Source organism: Betta splendens, chromosome 17 (genome assembly GCF_900634795.4).
Source record: "Betta splendens chromosome 17, fBetSpl5.4, whole genome shotgun sequence".
In the NCBI taxonomy this organism is placed as follows: domain Eukaryota; kingdom Metazoa; phylum Chordata; class Actinopteri; order Anabantiformes; family Osphronemidae; genus Betta; species Betta splendens.
Genome location: NC_040897.2, coordinates 11,009,633 through 11,036,945, shown reverse-complemented (window position 1 = coordinate 11,036,945; position 27,313 = coordinate 11,009,633). Strand labels below are relative to the sequence as shown.

Genomic DNA, 27,313 nt, shown 5'->3' with positions numbered 1-27,313 from the left:
TTGCTGCAGTTGGTATTTCTTCCTTTTCCTCAGGAGTCAAATGAGTCACTGTGAAAAGCAGGCATGAAGACGGGACTAGTGCAAATGTCATCTACTGAACCAGAGCGTCCTAGTCTTACTTTTACCCGACTTTGTGGAGAATGAGTGAAGGTCCGAGCCTGGATCACAACCTCAAAGCATTTACACGATCTGATTATATTGAGCTAATTCAACATATTTTGTGGTTCTTCACAGATGGATATTTCGGACATTACATAAATAAAATGGGCAAATCAAGTTTTCCATTCTTAAAAAACACCACAAACATCAACACTCAGCAGAGACCTTAGTAGATTAATAAGAAACCACATAATTCTCAGTACTTTATCCATTTTTCAGTCTTGTGTTGATCCAGATATCGTCGGCCCAGTGCTTCTTACTTTGAGCGACCTGTGAAACAAACATTGATCCATTCATTATTAAGACAAACCTCACCAAGCTCTGGATCATAAAACAAGGCGCTCGCGCCGTTTGCTCACAAACCTCACATTTGTTTATTTCAAACAAATGACTTTCTTGTCGGCTCACTTTCTTCCTAACGGAGCTGTACAAATGTTCCAGGGAACCTCACATTAAAGTTTAATAAGCTTGAGTGACTTGAATTTACTTGAGCTTTTTAAATTCGCTGCAGACGAGAACTGCAGGATAAAGTCGGGACTTCTTTTTTCAGCTCTATTGAATAAAATTGCAAAGCTAGAACAAATTAATTTGCTCAGTTAGAAGTGTGATTCTATAAATACAGTTACTTGGTGCAGCGTGTAAGGATGAAGACTTCCACTGAAGCTAAAAGCATGTGTTATATATATATTTATATATTTTTATAGCATTTATCAGTGTTCAATTAACTTTGAGGCTTTTGAAATCATCTCATTCAATGATCTAAAGTACTGTGAGTTCATTTTCTGCATAGCTCAACATATTCAGGTTCATTTGAAATATTGGCTTGGATGGAAACAGAGAGGGAGACATGGAGGCAGTCTCCTCCTGTGACCAGTCATTTTGCCGAGGAAATTTAAGTTAAAGGACAGAAGTGAAAGTGGCATCAGAGTCAAAACACAGAGCTAAATGTCTGAAATCAATAAATAAATATCACAACAAATAGAACCATCAAAAGTGAGCCATGTTATAAAAGTTGTCTTTTATTAATTTATTACACGGCATATTTGTTAATAAAACATCTGCAAAAAATAAAATCCACCCCACTCCCTCTGTCTTGTGTTATAAGGGTAAATGCAACCGAGATCGTTCCAGCGCACGCGAGCGCCACTCAGAGCGTCACTCAGACCTTCTTTGCATAGACTGCACCGCCATCAGCCTCCCATCAGCTTAACGAGCCTCACAGCACTGACCCCGTTTAGCGCCGATCCTCTAGAGCTTGCTCACTCTCGTGTTTGGATACTACTTTGTAAATGGAAGGTAAGAGCGTGATTAATTGCACTAATTGACCTGAACTCCTTTGGAATACGCCAGTTTATTTGTCACTCTGCTGCATTTACAAACCATTTAACGCCGAGTGAAGTACAAATGGGCATCTCCAATCCTGCTACATTTGACTATTGTCCTCGCTGGGCGCCCGTCCCCATTTGCCTTTTATTATTTACAAGAGGAATTCAGAAGGTAGTAGAAAACGCCATGGGTGATGCTGTTTCTTCTTCGCTGGTCCACAGAGCGAGTGATGAGGAGACGCTGGGGGCCGTCTACCTGCTGGCCTCTAATTCAGACCACATTAACAAATGCAGTAATCCCGACAAGTGATCCCTCACTGTAATTCATAACTCTTTGAGTTCATTTGAATGTCACTGTTTATTTACATAATCAAGTTTTAGAGAGACGCTATAAACATGATGGAAGGTGAATTTTAATCATGTTTAGTGTGTTGTTGTCGGATTGCGGCTGCGTGGGTGATGGACGTGGTGGTTCCTCTCGGAGCGGCCTGGACTCACACGCGCACGTACGCAGAGACAGAAGCGATCCAGCACCGAGCGCTTCTCCCACCAGCGCTCTCAACGTGTGCTGTAACTAAGTTCTGCATTGCAGGATCAGGTTGATGTAAGCATGGGCTGCTTGTGTATGAATTATGAATGGAGGTAAAGGTTTTCACTTTAGACACGCACACAAACAGGAAATGTTAAAATGTTATGATACCACTACGTCACCGCAGCCAGCGTCCACACATACCCTTCAAAACTGAGCAGGAATTAAAGGCTAAATCTGTCTCGCTTTGACTCTAAATTCTCAGTAAAATTACATTAAAAATAAAAAAATGGACTATCTTGACAAAAGATCCTAATTTCTCTTGATGTGTGGATCGTTAGGGCGACTGAGGCTCAGGAGAAGGAAACATTTAACTAAAAACATTTTTAAATGATGCATTTTGTGTCCATAGAGTTTCTCTGTGTGTTATTCAAAGTAGAGGTTTGTGTCTATCGTTCCAGAAATCCCAGAAATCTGGTGCGTCAGCGTTTTTAGGTGGATCCATCCCAGAGGAGTCCGTGCACAGGCGCCCCCCGCGGGGCCGTGATTCCAGAGGACCCCCCCGTCCAGCAGCGTCGCTGGGAAGGATGTGGGGCGAGCGGCGCTCGTCAAGTGGCGTACTTCAGCTGGGGCGTCTGCGAATTGCACGAGATGCTGGAGAGGGCCGGGATCCCGGCGTTCGCCGCCGTGCCGTGGCTCTCCACGAACATGGGGTCCAGGCAAGCGACTTTGGCAGCGAAGAAAGCGTGAATGCAGTGGAGCACCGCGAACAGGTTGGAGAACTCCAGCTCCTGACGGGGACAGAGGCGCAGTTACTAAACTCCAGAAACCGCTGCCTCTGACATTAAGCATATTTTTACCTTGGCTTCAATAGATTTGGACTCCATATTTTGAAACAAGAACTTGATCTTGCTTTTCCCGTCGTCCGACGATCCCTTCAGCTGCGAGAACTTGTATCTCCACAGCACCGCCTGAAAGAAAAGATCACGCGAGGCCGACTTTTACCAAGGTACATGGTATCGTCACTCGCAAATGCCGCTTCAGCGATTCGATTAGCGTTGAACCGAATAAACAAAGGCTGCGGAGAGAGTCGGTGACTGGGGTCAACAGCTGTCAACGCTTCACACATGAATATGCACGTACGGAGCTGCAGAATGCTGCAACACATGTCTGATAACAGTAATAGCACAAACAGCATATGGATCTGAATGACAGCGAAGCGGGAAATGCTGGTGTTAACACTACTTTTTTTAGATTTCCACATTTTTGGAAATCTTTTCATCTTTTATCAGCGCAGGAGCCACTTCTGACCTAGATGGAGGTGATGATAGCTCTATCTGAAGCCTCCATCATGTCTCACACGGAGGTCAAATTATTCTCGCTCCCAATTTTATGAACTTTGAGTTCTATCTGCGAGTGTTTGACTTTTTCCTGCTCTTAATCTTAAAAGGAGCTTTCCTACGGTTCATTTAATGACTTTCTGCAGACACAGTCACAGTCACATCAGCCTTGCATATTCGCTCGCTGCTCCCACCTGCATTTGTTTTTCTGATAATGTACAAGGTTAATTCACCAGCTGGCTGTTAAAGGTGCCAGCGCTTCCCACCACAAGACGGATCCGCCGACTCTTGACTGATTAGCTCACTTCGCTCAGTCTCTCCATACAGAAGGAGGCTGCGCTTGACACATTTTATGCCCATTACTTAACAGATGACACAAAGTGCTTTATTCATCCATAAGGTCTCAGGGGGCTGAAGGCTGTCTCTGCACCTCCACTTACTCACAGCTTGAATTCTTTTCATTCCAAGCTTTATATTGTACCTTATAAATCACTATGCAGTAGATGTCTTGGTTCTGTCAGCAAGTTCTAATTGAGATTTATTTTATAATGTAGTATTTTAAAGAATGGAACTAGGTCATGAGCCAGCAGATCAGGTTTGTTTTTTCTTTTTCTGAAACAAATTCTAACATAGTTGTTCAAATTTAGCCAATAACAGATTTTAATTATAAGCTAATCCCACCCTGTTTATTGTGTGTGACTGCAGTTTACATATGGAGTGAATTTGTGCATTTCTCTCTGTAAACAATACGCTGGCAACATTTATACCATCCTTGGGGGACGCTGCAGCTTCACGCTGCAGGAAATGGGGCCAAAATCTTAGAGAACAATATGGCAGCGCTTGTGTCCTGCTCATCCACATAATGTGCACCAGTGGAGTCGTCTGCATGGCTCTCAGACTTGGGGAAAGGCCAAGATGAACTGCAGGCAGGAGTGAGAGGTTGAGCTGGGGGGGAACGAGCCGTCAAAACAAATGCGCTCATGCTCCCAAAGTGCACACAGTGCAGAATAAGTCAGCGGCTCCGGAAAAAGAGAAGGGAGGATGAGGCGTTGTGGTTCGTTTCATCATGCTGCGTGCAGTGCAATCCTGCTGTCAGGAATCCTCCGCCCGCCATATTTTTATTGATGATAAAGGACACTCACCTTTGAAGCTGCATCAAAGCACACAAAGCCCATGCTGAAGTCAACCGTGAGTCCCATAAGGTGGCTCTCCATGATACAGGCATACGTTTTGCACTAGAGAGCAGGAAGACAAGACGGACACAGTCCTGAGTGCCACAGCATTATCACTGGCCAGCTAAAACAGCTAACACTGAGACGGCCGCAATGCGCCCCGCGTCGCCTGCAGCCCCAGACGCTGACCTGTATCCTCTCCACCTCCAGGAAAGTGGCCATCTGAAAGGCCTTTTCCCAGATGAGCAGCTCGCACTCCAGCTCCACGCTGAAGAACATGTCCTCGCCGCTCTCCGTCTGCACGCTGAAGCAGTGCTTCCTCTTGTCCACAAGGTCGTTATCCTAAGACAGGACAGTGCGACGGGCATGCCGATCAGATGGACAGAGCCACGGGGAGGCAGTTTGCTGAGGCTGAACGGAGGATGGAGGCTAATGACACAACAAAGCACTTCAATGCCTGCACTTAGACTTAGCCCTAACGATGCTTCACTATTACGTGTCTCTTTTATGGCTTCATGCTCCCAAATGACAGAGTAATCGGTGTGGCGGTGCAGGTCAACCTATATCTGATTTATTATGGGAATCTATACGAATTAAATTGCCCATAATGAGTTTCCAGCTAATGAACTGGAGATAAATTCATACAATGAAAATTCAAAGTGACCTCAAACCTGCGGAGAATGAACAAAATGATCTGAAGGCTCGGTGTCTCTGTGAGGCCCAAGAACCCGCTTAGAGAAATAAATGAGTTAAATAAGTGGATTTGTTGTATTCTGCTTTACATTCTCTGGGTGTGTTCACTCTGAGGGCTGAGAAACTTAATAAAAGAGTGGCCTTACCTTTAGAATCTTGCACATGATCTCATACACAGTAAAGCTTTTCTCTGCTCTGGTCCAGTCCCACGTCGTCACCTGAAAATGCCCCATAAGCGTGTGTTTGGTTAGAAAATCCGCTCTTTAAAGAGTGATAAAGCGGAACATCAGTATGTGAGATTTATTTCCATGCTTTGTTTGCCTTTTTGTGACTTTTACTGTTTTATAACTTCACTTTTAAACAGTTTATGATGATTTACGCTATGAAGACTGTTTAAATGGCCAGGGAGTTTAAAAAGAATTGACCTCATAGCATCGCGTGTGACAAACACAGCATCAGTAATAAAAACATATCACAAATATTATTATGTAAGTGTGAGTAATAAAGGCTCTCTCACAGTAATGAGAGCCTCTAAATTCAAGCTGTGTTGCAGCTTCAAGCTGCGTAATAAGAGTCAGGCTACACCCACCAATCTTTGCAGATCATGAGGATTATAGATGAGCACAAAACGCTTTTAAATGCTTCACGGTCTAAAAATGTTCTGAAACATTCTAGTGGCTCTGTCTCTGTTTACTCATTCATCAGTTTGAAACTAGTTGATAAAATTAAGGGGAAGAAAAAAGCATAATCCCGGCAGCGTTTGGGGGCGGGGTCATTATTAACGAATGGATGAGTCCAAAGCCGTCATCTCGCCACTGGAGAGGAAATATTTCTCACAGGTTACTGGTCCTCGGCAATAAAAGAGAGGAGCGCGTCTGGATGGCTTTAACAAGCAGCCGTCTACAATCCAGCATCCACTCACATTAGCATATTCCATTTATACCCGCACATGCAAGTTGAGCAGGCAATTTGAGTTATCTATCAATCTTCTCCCATCTCCAGCACCATCGACAGCTTATCCCTCTTGTCATAATCACTTAAGTCGCTGGCAGAATGTAAACAGATTTAATGATCATCATCAATCAAGGGGAAGATCAATGCAGCACAAATGATTATGAGCAAACTGTTTCCTTATTTCCAGCAGGACGGCTTTTTTCCTCCCTGAATACGCTCGCACATGGAATGAAAAATCCCCCGTGGAGCCGAGGAAAATCAATTTCAAACACAAAGGTTTTGGGGGCTTAAGGAGGAAAACGGTGCAAAACGATAAAATGATGAACTTACAGGGGGTGCTGAAAACTTGAAGAGTGAGGAACCCCTCAAAGCGAGGAACTTTGGTGAATACATTCGGTCCTGAACGGAGTCCTGCTCCTTCTCGTCCACCCAGCCCATGTAGATGATCTACCGCAGAACACAGGGGTCAATGGAGTTCAATGGAGCCAGAAAAGTAACTACAGGTAAACACACGCTCAATTTACCACAACTTGGTGGAGAAATTTCAAATTAAAAGTCCCACTTTTGGGATTTGATATTTTGGAGACAGTTCATTGTTATTTATGAATTATATCATTTCCAGCTACATTAATTAGCTCATGTCACCTATTGAGCTCTATGTACTCACTAAATAGGAGAGAGAGAAAAAAGGAAAGAAGCTTCAGCAAATATTTTCCGATACCATCGCTACTAATTAAAGTCAGAGTCGCTGCAGCCTAAGTAAAACATTTGCTTCATTCAGGGGTTTGCAAAACAAGCGAGTGAACGCTTCAGGACACGCGTCTCCCACTGCTTAATTTCTTGAACTAATTGTCAAGTGTATTCTGTGTTTTTTTATGCATTCGCAGAAGAGAAGCCAGAATAAATAAGTGAGAGGGAGACTGAGACGACGCTGCGTTAACGGACTGAAGGCACTTAAGTTGTTTTCTGATCATCTCTCCGTGGATGGACTTTAATGATGCAAACACTCTGCTCGTGTTGCAACAGCGGGTACGATGGAGCCGTGTCCTTTTTCAGGCTGACTAACCTGCTTAGAGTCGCCTATGACTTTTAAGGTGAAGCTCAATACACACAAAAGCTAAACAAGGAGCCTGAGCTTAGCTGCAGGCGACGAGAAACACTCACCTGCTGGTTAACTGGAAAGTTTCGATTAATCTTCTTCACCTGTTAAATTTAAAAAGAACATCAATGACTCTCCTGTTAACAATCAGCCACCAATTACTGGCAGACTTTAAAATATTTGCAGGGCCCCGTGGAGACTTAATCAAAGTGACGATCTGTCTAAGAACAAATAAACACAGTGTCCGTGGGAACAGATTGGGCACGGCACTGGAGGAATGGAAGCTACTTCATTTATTCAATGCATGCAAATTACAAAATGAGATAGAGTCATTCCCACAAGGACCTGAGGCTCTTCCTTAAAAATCCATTAAAAAAATCCATTCTCTCTGTGGTAATAAAAGCGCCCAAACTACGGCAGAAGGCAGTCAGGCTTCAAATTAAAGCATTCTGCTCAGATCTCAGGTATCACTCGCCCCTAATCCACGTCGCCATACTATCAATATAACTCTTTCTTAAGAGCTAAACAGCAAATTAGGCCGTCCTCCTATAGAGGCGAGAACAAGTCACTTGTACTTGTTGTGAAATGTTGCTGGAGTTCGTATCGAGGGGGAAAACAGCACGTTCCCCCTCAGTGGAGCGGATGTAAAGGAAGCTGTCAGGACGGGAGCTGGGGGGCGGCGCAGCGACTCTGCATTAGGAACTCCACTTTGAAGACTTTACTGTTTTTATTTTAGAGGCAAATATTACATAAAAGGCTGGAGAAGTAAACCGTCATGTTATCTGTGAGTCTGGATGAGTCCAGGCTGGAGAACTTTAAAGCTCTTGGTTTACAGTCACTGTGTCATTGCTGTTGGAAGCACTGTGACAAAAAGCACACTGTGCACTAGAAAGCCTCTAATCTCTTGATTTGCCTAATTAAGCCTCATTCAGAAAGATTAAGAGTTAAACACACGACACTTGCACAGAGAACTCATCACTCACATTCTTTTAATGGCTGGATGGATAATTACAGCAAACAAACTGCTGCTGGAAACGTTCACCTGACTATTGTTCATGGCGGAGCTTATGAGCCTACACGTTAACTTCTGCACCCAGCGTTTCATTATCTCAGCGTTTCCCAGTGTGTCGCCTACTTAATGAAGTTTCATAGAGCTTTTCCCCATTTGCTGGATGACTCTGTGGAACAGGGTTCAGACATCAAGCATGAACCACGACAGCTCTGGGTTGAGGCCTGTGGAGACCAGTGTATGTTGCATCTCACTCTTTGCTGTCACCTCTTTAATGGTCAGAGCTAATAAAGGAAACAATGGTCAAGAATGTGCATCTTTACCATTGGAGCAACACATATTAAACTGTATAGTAACAGTTTTCACCACATACTATACTATGATGCTCCTTTTTAAGTACATCTACAGTACTATTAATGCAGATTTACAGTAGATCAGTCATGTCAGTGTTGGTCAGAGTCAGTAGCTGGGTGAGTGAGTGCTGACTTTTGCATTTTGCATTTTGCACAACATTAAATATGAAGTAAAGTCATGGGTTTGAATCCCACTGAAAGTCTCAGTGTGTGGTGTAAAGCACATTTCATAAATTCAAAAAAAACCTTCCAAAACCAATTTAATTTCCATAAACTTGCATCATTTCATTGTGGATTCTCCCCATTGTCAGCACCAAGGTAGGAAAAGCTTAGCCATCTGTGACTGACAGATGCTAAAATAATTTTTTTTATAATAATCTCTAATATCGCCAAACCAACAATCTACTGTATTATTGAACACTGCAAGTGTTTGATGATAATAAATACAGCTTCAGCTAAAGAAAAACAACACCTGTAGCTGTGAAATTAATGCCAAATCAAGTGACACATAATAACTAGTGAGAAATAATTTCATGTTACCTATAGTTCAACCAATAGCTGAGCATAGCATCCTGACTGTACATATTTGCTATTTTGAGGTGTTTTGCTTGGAAACAACAGTACACTTCAAATTAAACCGGCTTTAGTAGTAAAGTACAGACGCTGAAGCTGCAACAGAAATGAATCAGCGCCTTAGAGTCTCGGCAGAAACGGAAAAAAGAAAAGCTGAAGACTTTAAAGGACCCACTTGTACACAAGGCCAAGTCACACATACACAAAGGCTTGTGCAGAGATTTTATACGCCTCTACATAGAAGTAATGAGTCATTAGATGACTCACACTTTAACCTGATTTCTACATCTGATTTGATTTTAAATCAAATCCTGCCAAAAAATCCTTCAGCCTACTATTCGGAGTGGGAGTGGTTGTGACCGACAGAGCAAATGCATCCCTTCATGATTTCCCCATATTTCCTTCAATGATTCCTTCAAAAGCACAGCCAGACGCAGTCAAGGCTGACTTCCCCTCCACTCACCAGACCTGAACATCTCTGAACATTTCATGAGGATTTGAGGATTCCCTCCTCCATCATCGCTCGGAAGAACTGGAGGCGTTTTAGTCATGACGAATGAAGCAATATTTGGCTACAAACAGCTCGGTTCCAGCATCTGACAGCAAACGAAGAAATACGGGAGCCCTTCTCCACTTTCCTCCAATCAGACACCAGTCTGCTTCTGCCAATCTGCATTTCAGACCCGCAGAGTTTGTTTACACCCGCCTCACTTTCCTTCCCATCACCGCTTCATTCACTACAGCGACGCAGGGTCGTCAACCATCTCTGACGTCAGGCTCCACCACCAACGTGGACCCACTGTGGATCTTTCCTGTCTGCTACATTCACGGGTGGTCTCAAAGAAGCACCGAACCCTGGCAAAATGAGTTTTAAGCAGCAGAAAACAAAAAATTCAGGTGATTACAATCGATACGGTCTCATCATGAATTCCAGTTAGACTCAATAAACACACTCAAAGTCATTAATAACTGGCTTTGCTGATATTTTCCCAAGTCATATTGCAAATACAGTAATTATGTCCAGTAATCCAGAGTGTGTCCAGGTTATTTGCCAAGGCCACAACAACAAGCGCACGCTCCAATGCTGAGGCTATTCCGGCAGTGAGTCATCGGTGTTATGTTTAGTACATCCTTCACTTCATCCACTCCAATTAACCAGAGCTCCATTACTCCCCGGAGACTCTCTCTCTCCCGCACACAGTCGTCCCTCGAACGCACACTCTCACACCAACGGACCCGCGATAATTACACGCTCCCGTTTTTCGCTGCCGGAGCGCGTTGGGTGTAGCTCAACGCTGCTGAGCGCGTGAACACGAAGAGGCTCCCGGTCTGAGGCGCCGCACGCGATGGCGCTTGTTAGCGGTGTTTGTGTTTGGCGCCCCTGCTGAGAATCACCACCCATCTGCAAACACAGAAACACACTTTGTGCTCCGCCGAGTTAGAGCTGGAGAAATATGTTCACAGTATAAGAGACTTAATTATTTCTGTCTTTGCCGCCTCTTGGTGTCATTATTATATAATACACAGTGCATTGTGATGAATTATCGATAATTCAGGTGCAGGGGATTAGTTGGAGGGAGTGAGCGCAGACAGCGGCTGCTGTTATTGTGACCTCAGGCTGTGTTGACTGTATTTATCGTGTGAGGAGACATTAGTATATGTCTACTTAATGTTGTGACATTTGCACAGGGACTGTTGGACGAGACACAAATTGAAAGTCTGTTGCATTAGCGCTCGGCCTAATATCTTCCCCGCTTCCCGCCGGGGACCGCGAGCGCTAACGGCGCCGCCGCTAACGAGTGTTATTGTTTCGTACTCACATTGTGCTTGGTGAGACTGGAAATGTTGGTCGCTATTGCCTGAAGCCACTCCAAGCAATCTTCAGCGGCGGGGAACTGAATGACTCCGCTGCAGACGCCGTCCACAGCTATAACCTGGAAAGCGTTTTTCCTGAAAAGGTAAAAGAAAATAAATCCACTTTGTCGTTTTTACACAAAAGTCCATTTTTGGAGTCATTTCTAACCTTCTGTAAGTGATTACCTTTCACTCAACTCAAACCGTCTGGACTAGTAGGAAAACATGAAATATACAATTTCACCAGAATTATTGAATACAAATCTGTTGTTTTCCTGCATTATAGAGACACTGGTATCTGGGGTGTCGAAGCATCCTGACAGAAAGACGGTTCAACATTTTGGGAAACATAATCACTCCATTCTTGCTGAGGGCTATTCCAGAAGATCAATACTGCGCCATATGTTCTGCCTCCTATAGCTGGAGCTGGGAGGCTGTTAGCTTGGCTCCAATACGCACACAAACCCAACCAGCACTTACCCTGAAACCACTTACAGAGATTCCATGAATGCTAATAGCGGCATATCTGAAGCTAGCGAGTCATGCTAGCAGTCATCCTGTTTCTAGCCTTTATGCTAAGCTAACATAACTTCTTTGGTGCTGACTTTTTTCATATCACCGGCATCAAAATGTGACCAAACAGACAAAATATTAACCTGTGGCTTTGAAATTATTCTAAATTTCAATTCTGACTACAATAAACACAGGTGTCGTCCAGTAAGAGTCAATCCCCTGTTCTACAGGACAGCAGAGCCACAGAGCTGTGAAGAGGTGTCTAAATGACTGCGGAACATACTTGCACGCGGGGACCTTGGGAGTCTTGGCCATGTGAAAAGCTGTTACCATCTAAAAAGGCAGGACACCTCAGACCCGTCGCTCCATGGAGCCGGCACAGAACAGACATCCCTGCAGCATGAAGGCCTCTGCTCACCTGCAGGCATCAGAGCCCGGCATGTACTGCGACAGCCGCGAGTGCAGCAGCGGAATAAGGCGCAGGTCCACCCATCGCTTCTCCCAGCGGAGCCCAGGGGACGTGGGCCAGGACGAGCAGGACAGCGTGTCCTAAGCAAGTGTGAAGGACAATTTAGAGGCGCTTGTCGTTTCCCACCTTGCACATTTCAAACAGCCGACATGTCAAGAGGCTGCCGCCCGCCGCTGTCGCGGGTGCGCAGACGGGCCGGAGATAAAGATAGAGCCTCCTTGTTATGAGCAGGCTGTGACAGTTGCATAGGAACCACCTAACCCTGCTGCCTGGTTACAGAACCAGTCAGCTAAATAAGCGGGTGAAGAGAAGTACCGTGTTGTTGGGGTGGTAGTTCAAGTGCAGGCCGCTGTCACACAGAGGAGAGGAGGTCCCGCTGCTCTGGTCGCTGGGAATGCCTAGAAGCCCGGCGGGAACGCAGGAAGAGAGCCAGCAACATTTATCCATTTATTTCAGGGTTCTCCAAGCGCACAGAATCACAGCCATCAACACAAGTGTGGTACTTTGTTTTCCTGGCGGACTCCGTGCCAATTTGTATTCAGCCGACTGGTCGGACGGCCAGTCAACCTGGCCTATATACGCATATGAAAGGATTTTCATAAGGCTTTCATCTCTGATGGCAGACTGAAGCTTTCCCATGCAGGAGTAATCAGCTGCACCACAATGAGCGATGTCAATTCTTTCAGTTTCTTTAGCATCCTTTGTGAAGTGGGATCTTTATTTGGAGCTTGTCAAAGGAAGCAAGACCAGAAAAGGAAAGATTAGCAGATGAATTTATATTTCTTTATTTTTCTCAAAGTGCCTCGTCACAGGCTTCGGTTTATTGTCACCAGGACAACCAGCCCGAGACGGAAAATAATACCGGCTATAAATACTTGTAATTATTTCCCACAGGCCTAATGGCGATTACGAAGAGGTGTCTTACGTACATGTGCAGTCCTCACACAGGGGCAGCTTCAGGAAGGCTGGAGTCTTCTTCAGGAAGGAGACAGTAAGAGTCACTTCTTCACCAGCGTTTCTCAAAACCTGAACCTGGAAGGCAGAAACGGGGATATTTTTATATAACAGGAGCTGTAAACGGTGAGATTTTGTGCTGATCACTTGCTGTGATCAAACACGCTGTGCCAATATCTGACTAAGAATGAGAATCCAGGATAAGGGATTTACCCAGACATGAAGTTTTACGCGCCTAAATATATTTCTTGCAGTTACATTTAGAAAAAAAAAAAAAAGGATGAAACACCCAAAATTGGATTTACATGTCAAACAGATACAAATCATAAAGTGGGACAAGATAAGCTGCTAAAAGAGCTGTTGCAGTGTAAGAAAATATGAGATATGAGCTGACAGCTTACCACTTCCTCATGGCGATAGCTTCTAACGTTTATTCCATTTATCTAGAAACAACAGTAACAAGGTTACCCTAAATAACACTGCTGGCATTGTATCACAGTGGCGCCATCTTCAAAATGATTAATGAAGCGAGCATAATAACTGTTATGGCATCTGTGCTAAAACACTGTAAACAAGAGAGTCACATCCCCGGTTGCCATGAATACTGAACGTCTCTGGCTGAATTGTGAATGTGCATCACACGAGCTGACGGAGACGAGACGCGGGAGACGTTTGTTGGGTGGAAAAAGTCGCCGAATAAGCGATTTGGGAAGTGACATTTCGCTAAAGTGTTACAAATTAATTTAACGTGTTGCACATGAATTATTAAAGATGCAGCGGGCTGCGTGGTGTAAACAGGCTTTAATGTGAACTTTGGCATTTTACCTGAAGGATCCCGTCTCCGATGAAAAGCAGCCCGGAGAGTTCAGCTGGAAACAGCAAGTCCTTTTTGATAAAACACCAACTTGGGGACTCGAGCAGCAAAAACTTTTCGGAATTAACAACGTACCTTTTTGTTCTTTTGATATTTTTGATATCACAACGGGGATTTTATGCTCCGCTCCTCCCTGCGGAGGCAAATTAAATGAAACTGAATTAAAAGGGTTTCACATATTCAGAACAAAACAAAGACACTCAGGAACAGAACTTACAGTGGGTCCCACTGCTAATGCTGCAATTTGATGAGACAACGGTCAAAAGTAACATAATTACATGCAAAAGGGGAATCAGCCACAAGTCCTTCAAACACAATCAGCAGAAGTAACAGGACATTAGCCTTAATTCACCAATCTGACTGACTAGTAACCAGTGAAGACGAGGTGCAACGGGGCCGGTGAAGGTCGCACATTCTAAACGCGCTAAATTACATAATCACGATGTGATGACATAAAACCATGTTTGACTTTCACAATGTCAGCGTGACAGCGGAAAAGCATCGTTTTTGAAATTCTCCTCAGCTGGATGAACGGTGCTCAGACAACAGGCTCGGGACTCGTATCAAAAAATATATCACTGTCCGAACAATACACGTCATTGTCCATTCACATTGATATTCATAATTAAGAAACAGTGTTTTGAGAGTAATGGGGTGGAGTCATTGGCTTGACTTCATGGTCCGAGTTGTTTTAACTGCATAAGCGAGGCCAGAGACAGACACGTGACAGGTTGTCTCCGAGATTGATATTGATTTTGTCAAAGAAACCGGGTAAAAGCCGTTGACGAATGCTCTGACCGGCGTCAATGTGCGAGCTGGCGGGTGCCTCGACTCGCCCGGGCCTAATTTAAAGAAGACAGGGATCTAAATTACCTTGATGCTCAGGCCAAAGCCCCCGATCGTCTGCCTCCTGATCGTTACAGTCCTCTCCTGGAACGCATTCAGGTAGAACAAACACGGGTTTAGACTGATGCAGGATCTGTGGGAGCTCGTCCAACAAACAGGAAGCATCTCAGAACTGAGGTTCAATCCTAATTATACGGATAATTATATACACATGAAGGGCAACTTGATTATGCAGACTTAACAATATACAGTACTTATTGCAATAGACAAGTAGACACTTGTAGACTGGGCAGTGAATATGAAGCTCGCGTAAAACAATGTTTACGTTTCCTGTTGAACGTAAGGTGGTGTTTGCTGAGCTTCGTGGCTGATGGGTTTATTTTTAGGTCAGATTAGCGGTTTCCTCGCTGCCTCCAGTCTGCTTAGCTAAAAGTCCCCCCGTCCTGCTTCCGCGTGACAGCAGCTTCAATCTCTCCATCCTCCGTGTCAAACCGGCGCTTTGAAGCCTTTGTTTCGCGCGAACCACGAGTTGAACGCAGCGCGCGTTCATTCTTTGAACATCAGCTTGATCGTTCGGGGTGTGACAGCAGGAGTTTGCCACGTGTTGATGATAAAATGATTTCAGCCGTGTGCTGCGTTAAAAACAACATTTTTCTAAACTGTCAGAGACTATATGCGACTTTATATGTTTTCACGTTGAAAACTGGTGTTTGGGGGAAATGTAAAGTTTATCTTTCAGCCTCAATGAGTCATCACATTTACAATACAAACACTTTCATTTTCAACAACCAATCAGGGAAATAAATAACTGTTAAATTTTACATTTATGGTTATTTTTAATATATATTGAAGGAATGGAATCTGTTTAACTGTGTTATTGTGTCTCTCTTCAATTACACATTTTATGAACATTGTTTTCGTGTATTATCTATCAAATTCTATGAAAATGTTGTTTCACCCTGAAAACTCGACGCATGACTCCTTCTTCATTTCAGTGCGGACACTTTGGGTCAAACATTACAGTGACCATCAGAGCAGAAACTCCCTGACGTGCCCGGCCTGAAATTAACTTACCCACGTCTTCGCCCTTTTCATTAATTACAAATTGTATTTGAGTGGACGCAAATGCTTCCTCCATTTGTCTCTGGGGATTCATATTTATATTGAGTCAGGTTTTATTGAATGAATAATGCCATATTGAGAAAGGTCATGCGCTCACAGCCTTAGTGGTGTCATTTTTTATACAAACCTGCGGTTTAATAATGTAAAGGAAAGGTTGTCAGAGGTGGGTCACCATGCAGTATAACAACCACACAAGAATAGAGCTGCCATCAACACGTATTCAGTGTCTTTGTGCTGGAACCTTCACCCGCGGCGCCGAACGCGTTGCTGATTTCATCGTACGAGCGAGTGAATTACGGCAGCTCCGCGCTGATTAATTAGGCGACAGGCCGGGCTACTTACACTGGAATAAAACGGCTCTCCTGACACACAGATGACGTCTTGTTCTTGAATGGTCAGAATATCTTTGGCCAAGTGCAGTCGAATATTAAACGGCTCTTCATTACCTTCTTGCATCAAATAAATCCCAGTCTTTGTCTGCGAACAGCCAGAGACAAGAAGAAATCACTCATCATCCCTCCATGACTAAATTAACTGGCCGTGAAATGAAATGAAAACGTCATTGAGAGTGTGTGTTGCAGGATGAACATGGAAATTAGGATACAAAGCCTGTTATTCCTTTTTACTACAAATAATATTTATCATCTGAGCAACACATGCGTGCGTGTCCATGGGTTCAGCTTTACTGTAATCATCATCTTACTCATTCTACAGTGAGACCGATGATGATGATGGTAATGACAAATTAGGAAAGTGTAAAATCGAGTGGCTGGAATGAAGCTCTACATGTAAATTTCCCTCATTCATACCAGCAAGTGTGAGGGCTGCGTGTGTTTCCAGTGATCCATTTAAAACACGCTAATCCGCATAAATTTGCATTCTGCATATCCTCCCTCCTCTCCGGCTAATTGTGATGCCTGTCCTGTCCTTGACTTAAAAAAGGTCTAAATAAAAGAAGCACCTTCACCTGACAAGACTGCTAATAGAACAAGGGCGGCCAGTGTCAGCATCCCTGTCGCCCGGGATACGCCACTCATCACTTAACAAGGCGGCCGCTCGCACGGCTGCCGTTTCCTGGAGAGAGTATCTCAACTGCAGGTCAAAACTTAAATCAAAGCCAGTTTACGGAGCGTATTATCGTTCACCCGTAACGAGGAATGTGAACAAACGGGCCTCTGGCTGCAGCTGCATGATGAGAAATGAAATGAGGGAGTAGCGACGTGCGCGCGAGGGTCATTAGCGGATCGGAACGAGAGCAGCGGCGTCGTCCAGCGACTGCGCCTGACACATGCTGGAGCTCCGTCTGACCCGCTGCGGCGCCCGCGCTGCACATAATTAGCCTCATCGTCTACGTTTGCGCCCTTCCATTGTCATCCTAATCAACGGCTCCCCTCTGTTTATACCGCCGTCAGCGGCCGAGGCTGAGCCGAGGCGTCTCTGTGATGGCGACGGGGGGCGAAAACCGCGGATCCTCAAGAAGCCGACAATGAAAAGGCTTTTTATCTGCAGGTTGGATTATTAATATTACAAACAAACTACTGCGTGAACAAATCAGGCTATTTGCAAAGCAACAAACTACAACACTGCCTTTTCATTTTACATTACCAAACCTGAAGAAGGATCATTACTGTATAGTGTTTATGCTTTATTGCTGATGTGAAACTGCATCAGAGGGGTTTAACAATGTGGACTTGAGTAATTTAATATTAAAAGCAGCCAATTAGCCTCATATTAATTGTGCTGCCTTTTCCGTTTTACCACAATTGGATCGTCCTTTTGGGTTTCACATACTGAAGCAGAATCACACTTCTACTGAGGTAGAGTTCTACCACTGGAGTCCCCGTTGGCCGCACATTCTCCTTTATTCTGCAAATAAAACACCGCACTGATGCCTTCGACTGTTTTATTATGAAATGCCATAATACCATAATCCCTTTTCAGCCTCGGAGCCAGAGCAACACAATCAGACGGGAAGGAGAACCGTAGCTGCGTGCTGTGGGTACGGGGACGGACTCTGAGCCTCAGCCCGTATCTAAAACAGCAATAAGACTCATTTAGACTTCTACGTTTGCCTATCTGCTGCTACAAACCACTTCCTGAGGATCGTCCCCTTTGCTTCATACCCAGAGTGCGTAAAACTTACTTCAGCGTCCATGCTCTTTTACTTTTCCACATTGTGAAGCAGTCGCTCCTGCCTCATGGATGCTCTTAACTCACTGCTAATGCTGAGGCGTTCAGGTGAATTCAAAGCAGCCAGTGAAATAAGGCAAAGGGGGAACGATGGCGCGTTCCCACTGCTGCACCTACAGAAGCGTGTCTGGATCATATAAAAATTAGCCTGCTTTGAATGGAACATCACATCACAGCCAGAGAGTGAATCATCACATCGTCCGTTACTGAGAATGTCATAAAAGCCCTTTCAGTCAATCATCTGTGCCAAGCCCTTACTTTTATTGTATGTGTTTTCCTAAAATGAGAGCCTAATAAAAGAAAGGGGGGGGGGGGCATAAGTACAGTACAGGGCCCGTATTTATGCGTTCCGGCCAATTTCAGATGCAGCGAAATGCTTAATGTGATCCCAGGTGCTGGAGAATGTGGAGGCGGCTCGTGTAATAACAGTCAATTGTGTCAAAGCGTTGCATCGATTGAATCCCACCAACCTCTTCATTTGAAGTCTTGAAATCCATGTGCTACTACGCAGTGGAGGACGCTGCAACGGGAGCAAACAGAGCCGGTTAGACTGTGGGGATAAATGCCCAACGACGTGGATTTGAACCCGCGTCGTTAGCGGCAGGTCCGTTTTCATTACGGCCCCGCCTCCTCGCACTGACGCCGGGCTGAAATAGATATTTTACCGATTTCACTGCCTCTTCGAAGTTCAACTGCGCAAAAAGAAATCCATCGAGCAATCTAGAGCGAAAACTGGAGGCCATTAAGCATTAATGAATAATTTACTGGCAAAGGTGAGAATGCAGGTGTCCTGATAAATGTTTCAAAATTTAATCCTGTGCACCGAGAAATAGACTAGAAGAAAGTGGTGCTGGGGGTTAAAACGTGGGGGCCGATAAATACCACAATAAAAGTACCGCAGTGCAAACTACTGTGAGCGGTGCTGTGGTTTCCTTTACTCACCTCAGTAGAAAGGCCCCCAGCTCTTTGCACGGTCACATCTAGCCATGGAGCAGCGAGTCGATCCCTGCTCGGAGCCGCAGCAGAGGGTCGCCCCAAAGCATGGCCGTCAGTCGCCCCCCCGCTGCTCGGAGGCGCCCGACGATGACTCCCGGAGGACGCTCGGCCCCCGATCGGCGGCCGCGAGGCAGAGACGGGAGGAGGACGCGGTCTAAGGAGTCATCCTGATGCGGAAGCCCGTCTGCAGGTGGGAGCTGAGACAGACACACAACAGAAAGCCGCTGAATCAAGAACGGGACGGAGAGAGAGATCTGCGGTTGCCAGAAAAACACAGCCGAGTGTGACGTCGATGTGACCGCGGCGTGTGTTGAATCAGAAGCAATTCATGGAGTTATTTCTCAAATAAGTGCTCAGCACAAAAGGAGAGAATCCTGCGTCTGCGATGGAGGATCCTCTCAAACGCAACACTCCTAAAAAAAACCTGTAGATCCACGCCGAAATGCAATTATCTCACATTATCCCATCTTCTTGTATTTCTGTAGGCTGAACAGTGTTCAAGTGTTTATTACGTTCCGACAGCACACTCTTGAGAAACGCTCCTCGTTAGAACGCATTGTTGGCGAGACAGGCTCAGTACGGGCCGCACTACTGTAGCTGCACGCCATGAATGAATCACCGAGTCCTGAACAAACAGGCGATGTACGAGGTCCGGGACGATTTTAAACGAGTTAGAACAAGGGATTCAGACTACTGTAAGTTTCAAAATAAAAGACTGGCGGAGGTTTTTAAGGTCCACCTTGTTGAAGGTCAGTTTTAATATTTCAGTTATCATCTCATAATGTTAAATGTGAAAGAATATACGCGTGAAAATGTTTCATTCCACTGGCAGCTTTGCGGTTTTGTCTCCACTCACTGTCTGCGCTGCTTAATGGCCACGAGAGACGTCAGGACATCGTTTGTGGAGGCGCTTTAAAAATGAATGCGATGACGTCGTGGTCAGCTGAAAAATGTGTCTGCGGCTCCGGGACGAGCGCGCTGCCTCGGCGAGGGCCCCGAGATTAAATAAGCCCGGGCTTTTGTGTCCTTTAACGTGGAGTCGGCGTAACTCCCTCCACGCGCGCGCCATCAGACATTTCCCGTCCCGCCAATTTGCCGAGCAGTGTTTCTCGAAGAGGCCCCCGTCTGCGACACAATGGCGGGAAACGGAGCGACGGCGGCGCAGCGCGATTGCCTGGATGATTGTAACGTGACATCTCCATCTCCCGGACCCGAGGACAGCTGCGGCCCCGCGCCTCATGATGAATGGCTGTTTGTGCGCGCAGGTGGAGCAGCTGTCTGCAGAGCGCCCCGGCAAATTCATTTTTACTGCTTCACAATTGAGATGGGTTTCACTTACTGTATATTCACTTGTCCCGCAAGCCGGAGCGTATAGTGCAGCGTTTTAATTGGACGACTGATGATAGAAAACGCTGCTTCCTCAAGTTTACAGCGTCGCATCCCAACACAAGCCGGCAATTTCACAGGATCTGCACAAGAAGGCATTATGATGTATTTGTTGTGAGCTGTCAGGTTCCTCTGTTGTGTAAATACACATCTGCCCACCCGACAAGCAGATAAACATGATGCTTTATCGTTCGGGCGCGTGGCCACGTTTATCTGTGATTGTTGGGCAGGTGCAGGGGTTGAGATTAGGCTTTCATTTACGTGCAGATGCCTCCGACTCCGGAGACCATAAACCATGTCACACAGGAGATAAACGCACCCTCAGGTTTCATACAATTGATTATGATTATTATTTCCAGAATAAAGAACTGATAATACATCAAATATAACACGATATATATATATATATATATATATATATATATATATATATATATAAGACTACTAAATATACAAAATGTTTGATACTTTTGAATTTGGTTTGTCTCAAAAAGCAGATGTTCACTGTTGAGGGACTAGAAAGCAAATGGAGCTAATAATTTGTTTATTTCTCCTTGAATCTGATGATTATTTTCTTAGTCTATCTCTAAATTATTTGATTTTGAAAAATGGACATCAACACATTTTGTGGGCACCCAGTAATAGTCTGGCATTATCAAATGTCTTGTTTCATCCAATTACCAGCTACTTATGTTAAATTGTTGGTCAATCATCTATGACTATAGGAACTAAGCGAAGTAAAGATCAATGTAATCAATTAACTGCTTAGCTGTGATTTTCGCTCTGCATGTTCGTGTGGGGAGGCAGCTGTTTGAACTGCTCAGTATTTAAGGAGCACATCCTGTATTGAACGGGCTCTGCCCCAGGAGGTGGCTCCGCTCTCTCTTTTCGCTCAGATTACACTCAAGATTTGGACAAGATAGCGAGAGTATCTCATCGTGTTCTCGCTTCTTTGAGAACATTTGTCAAAAAATAAGCCGTTCATTACATCGTAAGTCAATACCTGAGGCCTCGGTAACAGCCAGCGGCGCTCCCCATGCCAGATGCTCATGAATGATAGGCGCAGGAGTGAATTAGTGATGGACACATTTATAGACTGAGCTGCTGACCTTCCTGACTATGATGTATGTTTTCTGGCAGGAGGAAGCCACCAGATATCAGGTGGGTGCCAACTTAAATCAGCGAGAATCACTTCACAAACTGGTTCCCTGTTATATCACCATCAACTATAGCTGATAGCGCTCTTCTCCTGCTACAGACAGGAGTCATAATTGGCTCTTTTCTGTCCTTTTAAATATGACATTACAAAACGCGCATAATGGTGGATGGGCAAACGTATCTTTAATCTTACCTCAAGGTTCTAATTAGCTTCAACAAATGAATGCATCCTGTAAACCAGGCTGAATTACACTGTTTACCCGTCTATTATACAATATATGCATGAATGGAGTCTAAATATATCCATATATACGGTAAATACTGTTGTCCTTGCAACAAGGGGCCCGAACGGCTGAGCAGGGGGAAGCGTGGTGTGTGTAGTGAACATGAAAGGATTAAAAAGCTCAGCATATTGCTGAAGGCTAGGTTACATTGAAATTAAGCTACACAGTCAAGGGACACATCTGCTCCCTTACTAAATATAAAGCGTGGAAGAGCAGACGTACGTCTCAAGCGCTCTGGCTAATTATTTATGAAAGTAAAAGTGTGACATGAAACTAATCTGGTGGATGTGACTTAAGTTCCTTAGTCAAAGGATAATATGTTTACATGATTGTCTTTGGATTATTTTAAAATAAAACCATGTAAATCATGACCTTCATTCACCCCCTTGGATGTTGACCATATTATTGACAATATAGATCAAATTTTGTCCACATTAATTTATAACTTTGACGATATCCAAGGTAAAATAATGTTTGCATGAATTTTCACCCCTTTAAAACGACCTATTCCAACAGAGGTGCAGCCATTTGGTGCTACTAGTCCCGCAGTTAGTGATCACCCGAGCGCAGTCAATGTGTCTCAAGTGATTGCAGTGTATGGAGACCTGTGTCTGGAAGGTCCAGTCACTGGTTAATCAGTGTTCCTGGCCACCGTTACACCACAAAGACAGAGGAACACTCCAAGCCACTCAGAGAGCAGGGCCTGTAAAGGCACAAGTCAAAAAGGCACCGAGCGTCTCCTGGAGTTCAGTCAAATCCATCAACAAGGACTGGAGGAGTTCTATACTGTATGTAGGAGATGTCTAGACTGCCTTTATGGGAGAGCAGCAAGTAGAACATTTAGAAGAGTCAGGTGAAATCACAACTTAACCAAAAAGTATGTGGGAGACTCAAAGGTCGAAGTTTTGTCTGGTGAAAGGATGTGATGGTGGCAGCATCATGCTGTGAGGATGCTTCACACTGGAGGGCCCTGGAAGGCATGTGAAATGAATGCACTTATACACAGTAGGTCAGTAGTGGGAAAACAGTCTGTAGAGGAACAGTCTGTGAGAGAACAGTCTCTATAAGATTAATCTGTGGGAGAACAGTCTGTAGGAGAACAATCTGTGGGAGAACAGTCTGTGAGAGAAGAGTCTGTAGGAGAACAGTGTGTATAAGAACAGTCTGCAGGAGAACAGTCTGTAAGAGAACAGTCTGCAAGAGAACAGTCTGCGGGAGAACAGTCTAAGAGAACAGTCTAAGAGAACAGTCTGTATAAGAACAGTCTGTACTGTAAGAGAACAGTCTGCAGGAGAACAGTCTGTATAAGAAGTCTGTGAGAGAACAGTCTGCGGGAGAACAGTCTGTAAGAGAACAGACTGTAGGAGAACAGTCTGAGAGAACAGTCTGTGGGAGAATAGTCTGTAGGAGAACTTAGAAAGTAGTTTGAGTGGTTTTCCAGCAAGACCAAAAATAATGGTGCAAAGACCAAAATATGGAGCGAAGGGGACACAGACATGGTTTACTGACAACACGATGGCTGTCCTGGAGACGAGTCAAGGCCCAGACCTCGATCTAACAGAAATGTGTGGCTGAATATTCAGCCCCCACAAAACCTGACAGCTTGAAGATGATCTGCAAAACTTTCATTGTCCAGACGTGGAAGCCTGACTGAGACTATCCAGTCTTCATGCTGTGACTGCTGCCAAAGGTGGATGTACTAAAAACGGACGTGAAGGGGGTGAAGATTTATGCAAACACTTACCTCACCTTACACATTTAATTAATTGGCATTGCTTTGTACACTAGATGTTTTTCTTGTCTTAATTTTCAAAGTAGGCTCTGTGCATATAGTTTATGATCTGAATGAAACTGACTCATGAAGAGAGTGAAGACCGTTGTATCAGGTTTACATTATATTTCTCTTTAGATGAATAGTCCAAAATGCAAATATATTCAGTTCATTGTCACATAGAGCAGAGGAAAGAATCAACACAGTTGTTAAGCTGGAGTTTATGCTTAAATGAAACAAGGATGCACTTCCTGTTTCACAACAGAAAACAGCCACTACTTTGTTCCACCGATGTGAGCAAAAACTGCAGAGTTGCTTAATTACAGCTTGGGGCTCCTCTACTATCCCCATGTCCGGTGAATTACAATTATGCAATTTGCAGAGCACAGGTCCACCTTCCATCAAGGTTGAGCTTCTGCTGCACGGCGCTGTCAGGGCAGCGGGCCCTAACAAACAGGCCGACTCCCCACATTCATCACACGTGACCTAAAATTGTCGGGCCTGCGCTACTTCCACGGAGGCGCCGGAGCTCGGCGTTACGGCGGCGCCTCGTGCCACTCGCACATGAAAGCGCGCGCTCGCATCATTCATCATCGCGCATAATCTGAGCCGGCGCTGCTTCTCCGTTGCAGCTATCGCCTACGCGGAGGCCTCGGTGCTGGTCTCAGTTGCGGTCCCGGACCTCTAAATCAGATGGGCTGCTGCTTGAGGCGCATATAAATGAGAGTTGTGCCTTGTGAGTTGGGCGTGCGTTCACTTCATTAGCCGTCGGCCTCCGCTACACCAGACTAATGCTTTTCCCGTTGCATGACCATGACTTCGTGGCACAGACCACAAATACATTTCCCCTCGTTCTCTTTCTCTCTCTATGAAATATCTACAGCTTTTTTTTCCCATATCTGGGCGGGTGATACATCACGCTGCTGTAAAACCATATGGCTCCTCCTGTGTGGATTCAACATCTGGAGCAGCTTCTATAGATGGTCGACCAAACAGCTACATCAGGCGCGATACGTGTCTCTCTCTCTCTCCTGCTGCTGCCGGACCGTAATGAAGACGTCCATACAATGACTTGCTGTGGACTCTCCCAGCTGCCCTTTAGACAGAACAATCACCCGAGGAAAACGCTAAGAGATCGCTCTACAACCGCCGCCGCTCCGTAACGAACTGTTTTCTTTGAATACACCACAGCTGTCACGGTATATTTCATTTCCCGGCTCTGCGATTCTCCCTTCGCCGCCGCTGTCGTGTGTTTGCGGTGCATTATTCTCGACACAGCACTCCTTATTATGGTCAAAATGGGTCACCGAATGAAGCCACGTGGCATGAAATAATGAAATTGTGCTTCAGCTCAGGGATCGAAAGCGTGGCCGTTGAATATTTAGAACAACTCGATTACATATCGAGCTGCTGGTTGGTGCTGGGGGACCGTCGGCGGCACTTGAAAAGGGCCCGGCATTCAAAATTGATGCCAGTGTGTACATTGAGTCCTTCCAGTGATGCCTTCAGACAGATTACCCCAGTTGCACGTCTCAGGACGTTTAACTGGTTTTCAAACGGCCCAGTGGGAATCATAGGATTATTATTGAACAAAAGCAGGGAGGGCAAAGTGTGGAGAAACACTTAGCTGTGCTGCTTTTGATCACGGCTGATGCCTTTATGCCAGATCCTGCTTCCCCCCCCCCCCCCCCCCCCCCCCCCCAATTATCAGCAGATCCAGACTGTGACAGTATGAAGGATTCAAACAAGTTGTTTCTGCCGCTCGCCCGCCACCTGACACTTTGACTGGACATGACAGACGCCATTTCGCTCGGGCCTGATCTTTTTCAGCCGTCCTGCTTCCATCACTTGGCTAAACTGCCCTTTGATTTAAGACACAAGCAGCGGCGGTGGGTGAAGGAGACGCGTGCGCTACGGGGCGTAAATTGTCAATGACACGTCGGCGTCTTTCCCCTCAGTTGGATGGGAGACCTCGAATGCATCACAGAGAGCGCTCCTGGGTCAGTGCCGCCACCGAACGGGCCTGGGTTCAGGGCCTGCTGAGGATACAGACCCGCGACCGCCCAGCGGAGCCCCGTAAGCGCCCTCACACGCCAGTTTACAGTTGGAGAAGCAGTGTAAATTCTGTCAAACAGTGGAGGATTCGGGCGCTAATAAAACCCGGAACCAGCAGCAGCAGCGGCAGTGAGTGCGAATAGGAACATACTGGATTTGTTCAACAAGAAGCTGTGGAGCCACTGCAAACAGTTCACTGACATCTGGGCTGTGTAATGGCCTGTTTTATGAAAAAAAAATGGAAAGTAGGATGTTGTTCATTATTGGCACCCAGTGCAGAGAGAGAGAGAGAGAGAGAGAGAGAGAGAGAGGCTGTGGATTAAAGCGAGGTCTGCCTGGCTGCCACTGCACCGGGCTGGATGAACTGCAGGGTGCTGCTCGCGTACCTGCAGTTGAGGGAGGCGACGTCCGCAAAAACCACGCACACGTCCGCAGAATCGTTCCGAAAGCGCTCGTCCGCGCGCGTCACAAGCGGACCGCCGGGCTCGGCGCGCCGCACAAACGTGCCTATACACTATGGTGGAGGACGTGTCGCCTCGTGAGCCGTCGGATCACGCACGGCGGCCGGTGCACGAACCTCGCCGCGCAGCGTCGAGGCGAATTACAGTACAGCTCAAAAAAGTACAGTGGAAATGGGTTAATGTGCGTTTTCGTGGGCTGTTTGGCGTGATAATTAACTACCCACGTCCGTCATGCACTGTATTATAAAGCGTATGGTGCGAAAGGGGCTCCGTGGGCTTACCTGATTTCCTAGTAACAGGTGGTAATGTCCTATTAGTCGTGTCCCTTTGGACTCCGATCCCTCGTGAGGCGGGTTTTCTTATGTCAGTTTATGCAACGGCTGCTCAAGCATCTCTGCGAGATCACAATGCATCCCTTGTGGCAGCGTCGCCCACACGGCATCCTGGTCCACTACACCGTAGCGATGTGCAAAAACCCCACAGAAAAGCGGCCCGGGCTCGCGCACAAGCCGAGATATCTGTCCATATTTGCCGAGCAGCGGCGGCTTTCAGGGATCCCTCGCCGTCGACATCTCTGGCAGCGGGTCCGGCTTCGCGGCTCCGTGTCTGTCTCCCCCTCGCATCGCGCTGCCAAAATGAAGCTGGAAATCACACGCGGCGCGTTGAGCGCGCGCGTCAATCGACTTCGTTTACCCGGGGCACCCGCACAACTCCGGAGCCATGAATTTTACATGCGCCTACTTGTTAGCGGTTTCAGGGACCTTCCTTCCGTAGCGCCTCGCGCCCGAGATAAAGACGCACTAACGTCTCTCGAAGCGCGTTATCTTTTTTTTTTTTTTTTTTTGTTCCGCTATTTACATTTGCGTCCACTGCGGTTCTCTGGGGGCACGTGCATTCGGGAGATTGGAGGTTTGCACATAAGAGCTGACCCTAAGAATAAAATGCAGTTAGTCGCATGTTAACACGACATTAAAGTGCAGTGGTGGGGGGTCAGTGGCGTTGGGCAGAAAGTAAGAATGGGTGGATTCTGTTCTAAAGTCATGCAACGTTTGTGTTGGAAATGAACACACGGTTGTACTTTGCCCCCCCCCCCACACCGGTACATATGCGGTCAGTCAATTGGTACTATTTGGCCTGCTTCCTCGAGGCCCTCGCGCGAGCAGCTGCGCGCGCT

General features: G+C 45.7%; 1 protein-coding gene and 1 long non-coding RNA gene across 3 annotated transcripts; one reads left to right on the top strand and one right to left on the bottom strand.

Annotated features, from left to right (window-relative positions):
• Window positions 1-1,158: 1,158 nt before the first annotated feature.
• Window positions 1,159-26,949, bottom strand: sntg1 (syntrophin, gamma 1). 2 transcript variants are annotated; one of them, XM_029131605.3, is made up of 20 exons: window positions 26,421-26,949; window positions 20,364-20,493; window positions 18,971-19,221; window positions 18,499-18,548; window positions 16,181-16,315; window positions 14,744-14,800; window positions 13,946-14,003; window positions 13,822-13,865; window positions 13,398-13,439; window positions 12,972-13,074; window positions 12,358-12,440; window positions 11,992-12,122; window positions 11,027-11,156; window positions 7,337-7,375; window positions 6,503-6,619; window positions 5,365-5,436; window positions 4,715-4,867; window positions 4,496-4,588; window positions 2,874-2,984; window positions 1,159-2,804 (listed from the first exon to the last, which is right to left on the bottom strand). In XM_029131605.3, exons 4-20 carry the CDS (start codon window positions 18,523-18,525, stop codon window positions 2,622-2,624), a joined length of 1,578 nt encoding a protein of 525 aa, XP_028987438.1. In that variant the 5' UTR covers window positions 18,526-18,548; window positions 18,971-19,221; window positions 20,364-20,493; window positions 26,421-26,949; the 3' UTR covers window positions 1,159-2,621. The 2 variants fall into 2 exon arrangements, with proteins under 2 accessions (XP_028987438.1, XP_028987437.1); XM_029131604.3 differs by lacking the exon at window positions 20,364-20,493.
• LOC129603274 (uncharacterized) lies at window positions 2,646-3,098 on the top strand. The gene is made up of 2 exons (XR_008693032.1): window positions 2,646-2,786; window positions 2,888-3,098. It is a non-coding gene; the product is annotated as an uncharacterized LOC129603274 (long non-coding RNA).
• Window positions 26,950-27,313: the final 364 nt, after the last annotated feature.

What these genes read in the sequence shown, in the direction of transcription:
- sntg1 (XM_029131605.3), bottom strand. Translation starts at nt 18,525, where the DNA reads ATGGATTTCAAGACTTCAAATGAAGAG. An exon ending in GAGAGCCGTTTTATTCCAGT is followed by an intron (nt 14,801 to 16,180) that starts GTAAGTAGCCCG and finishes AATGCGTTCCAG; the next exon opens with GAGAGGACTGTAACGATCAG. An exon ending in TCGGAGACGGGATCCTTCAG is followed by an intron (nt 13,440 to 13,821) that starts GTAAAATGCCAA and finishes TGTTGTTTCTAG; the next exon opens with ATAAATGGAATAAACGTTAG.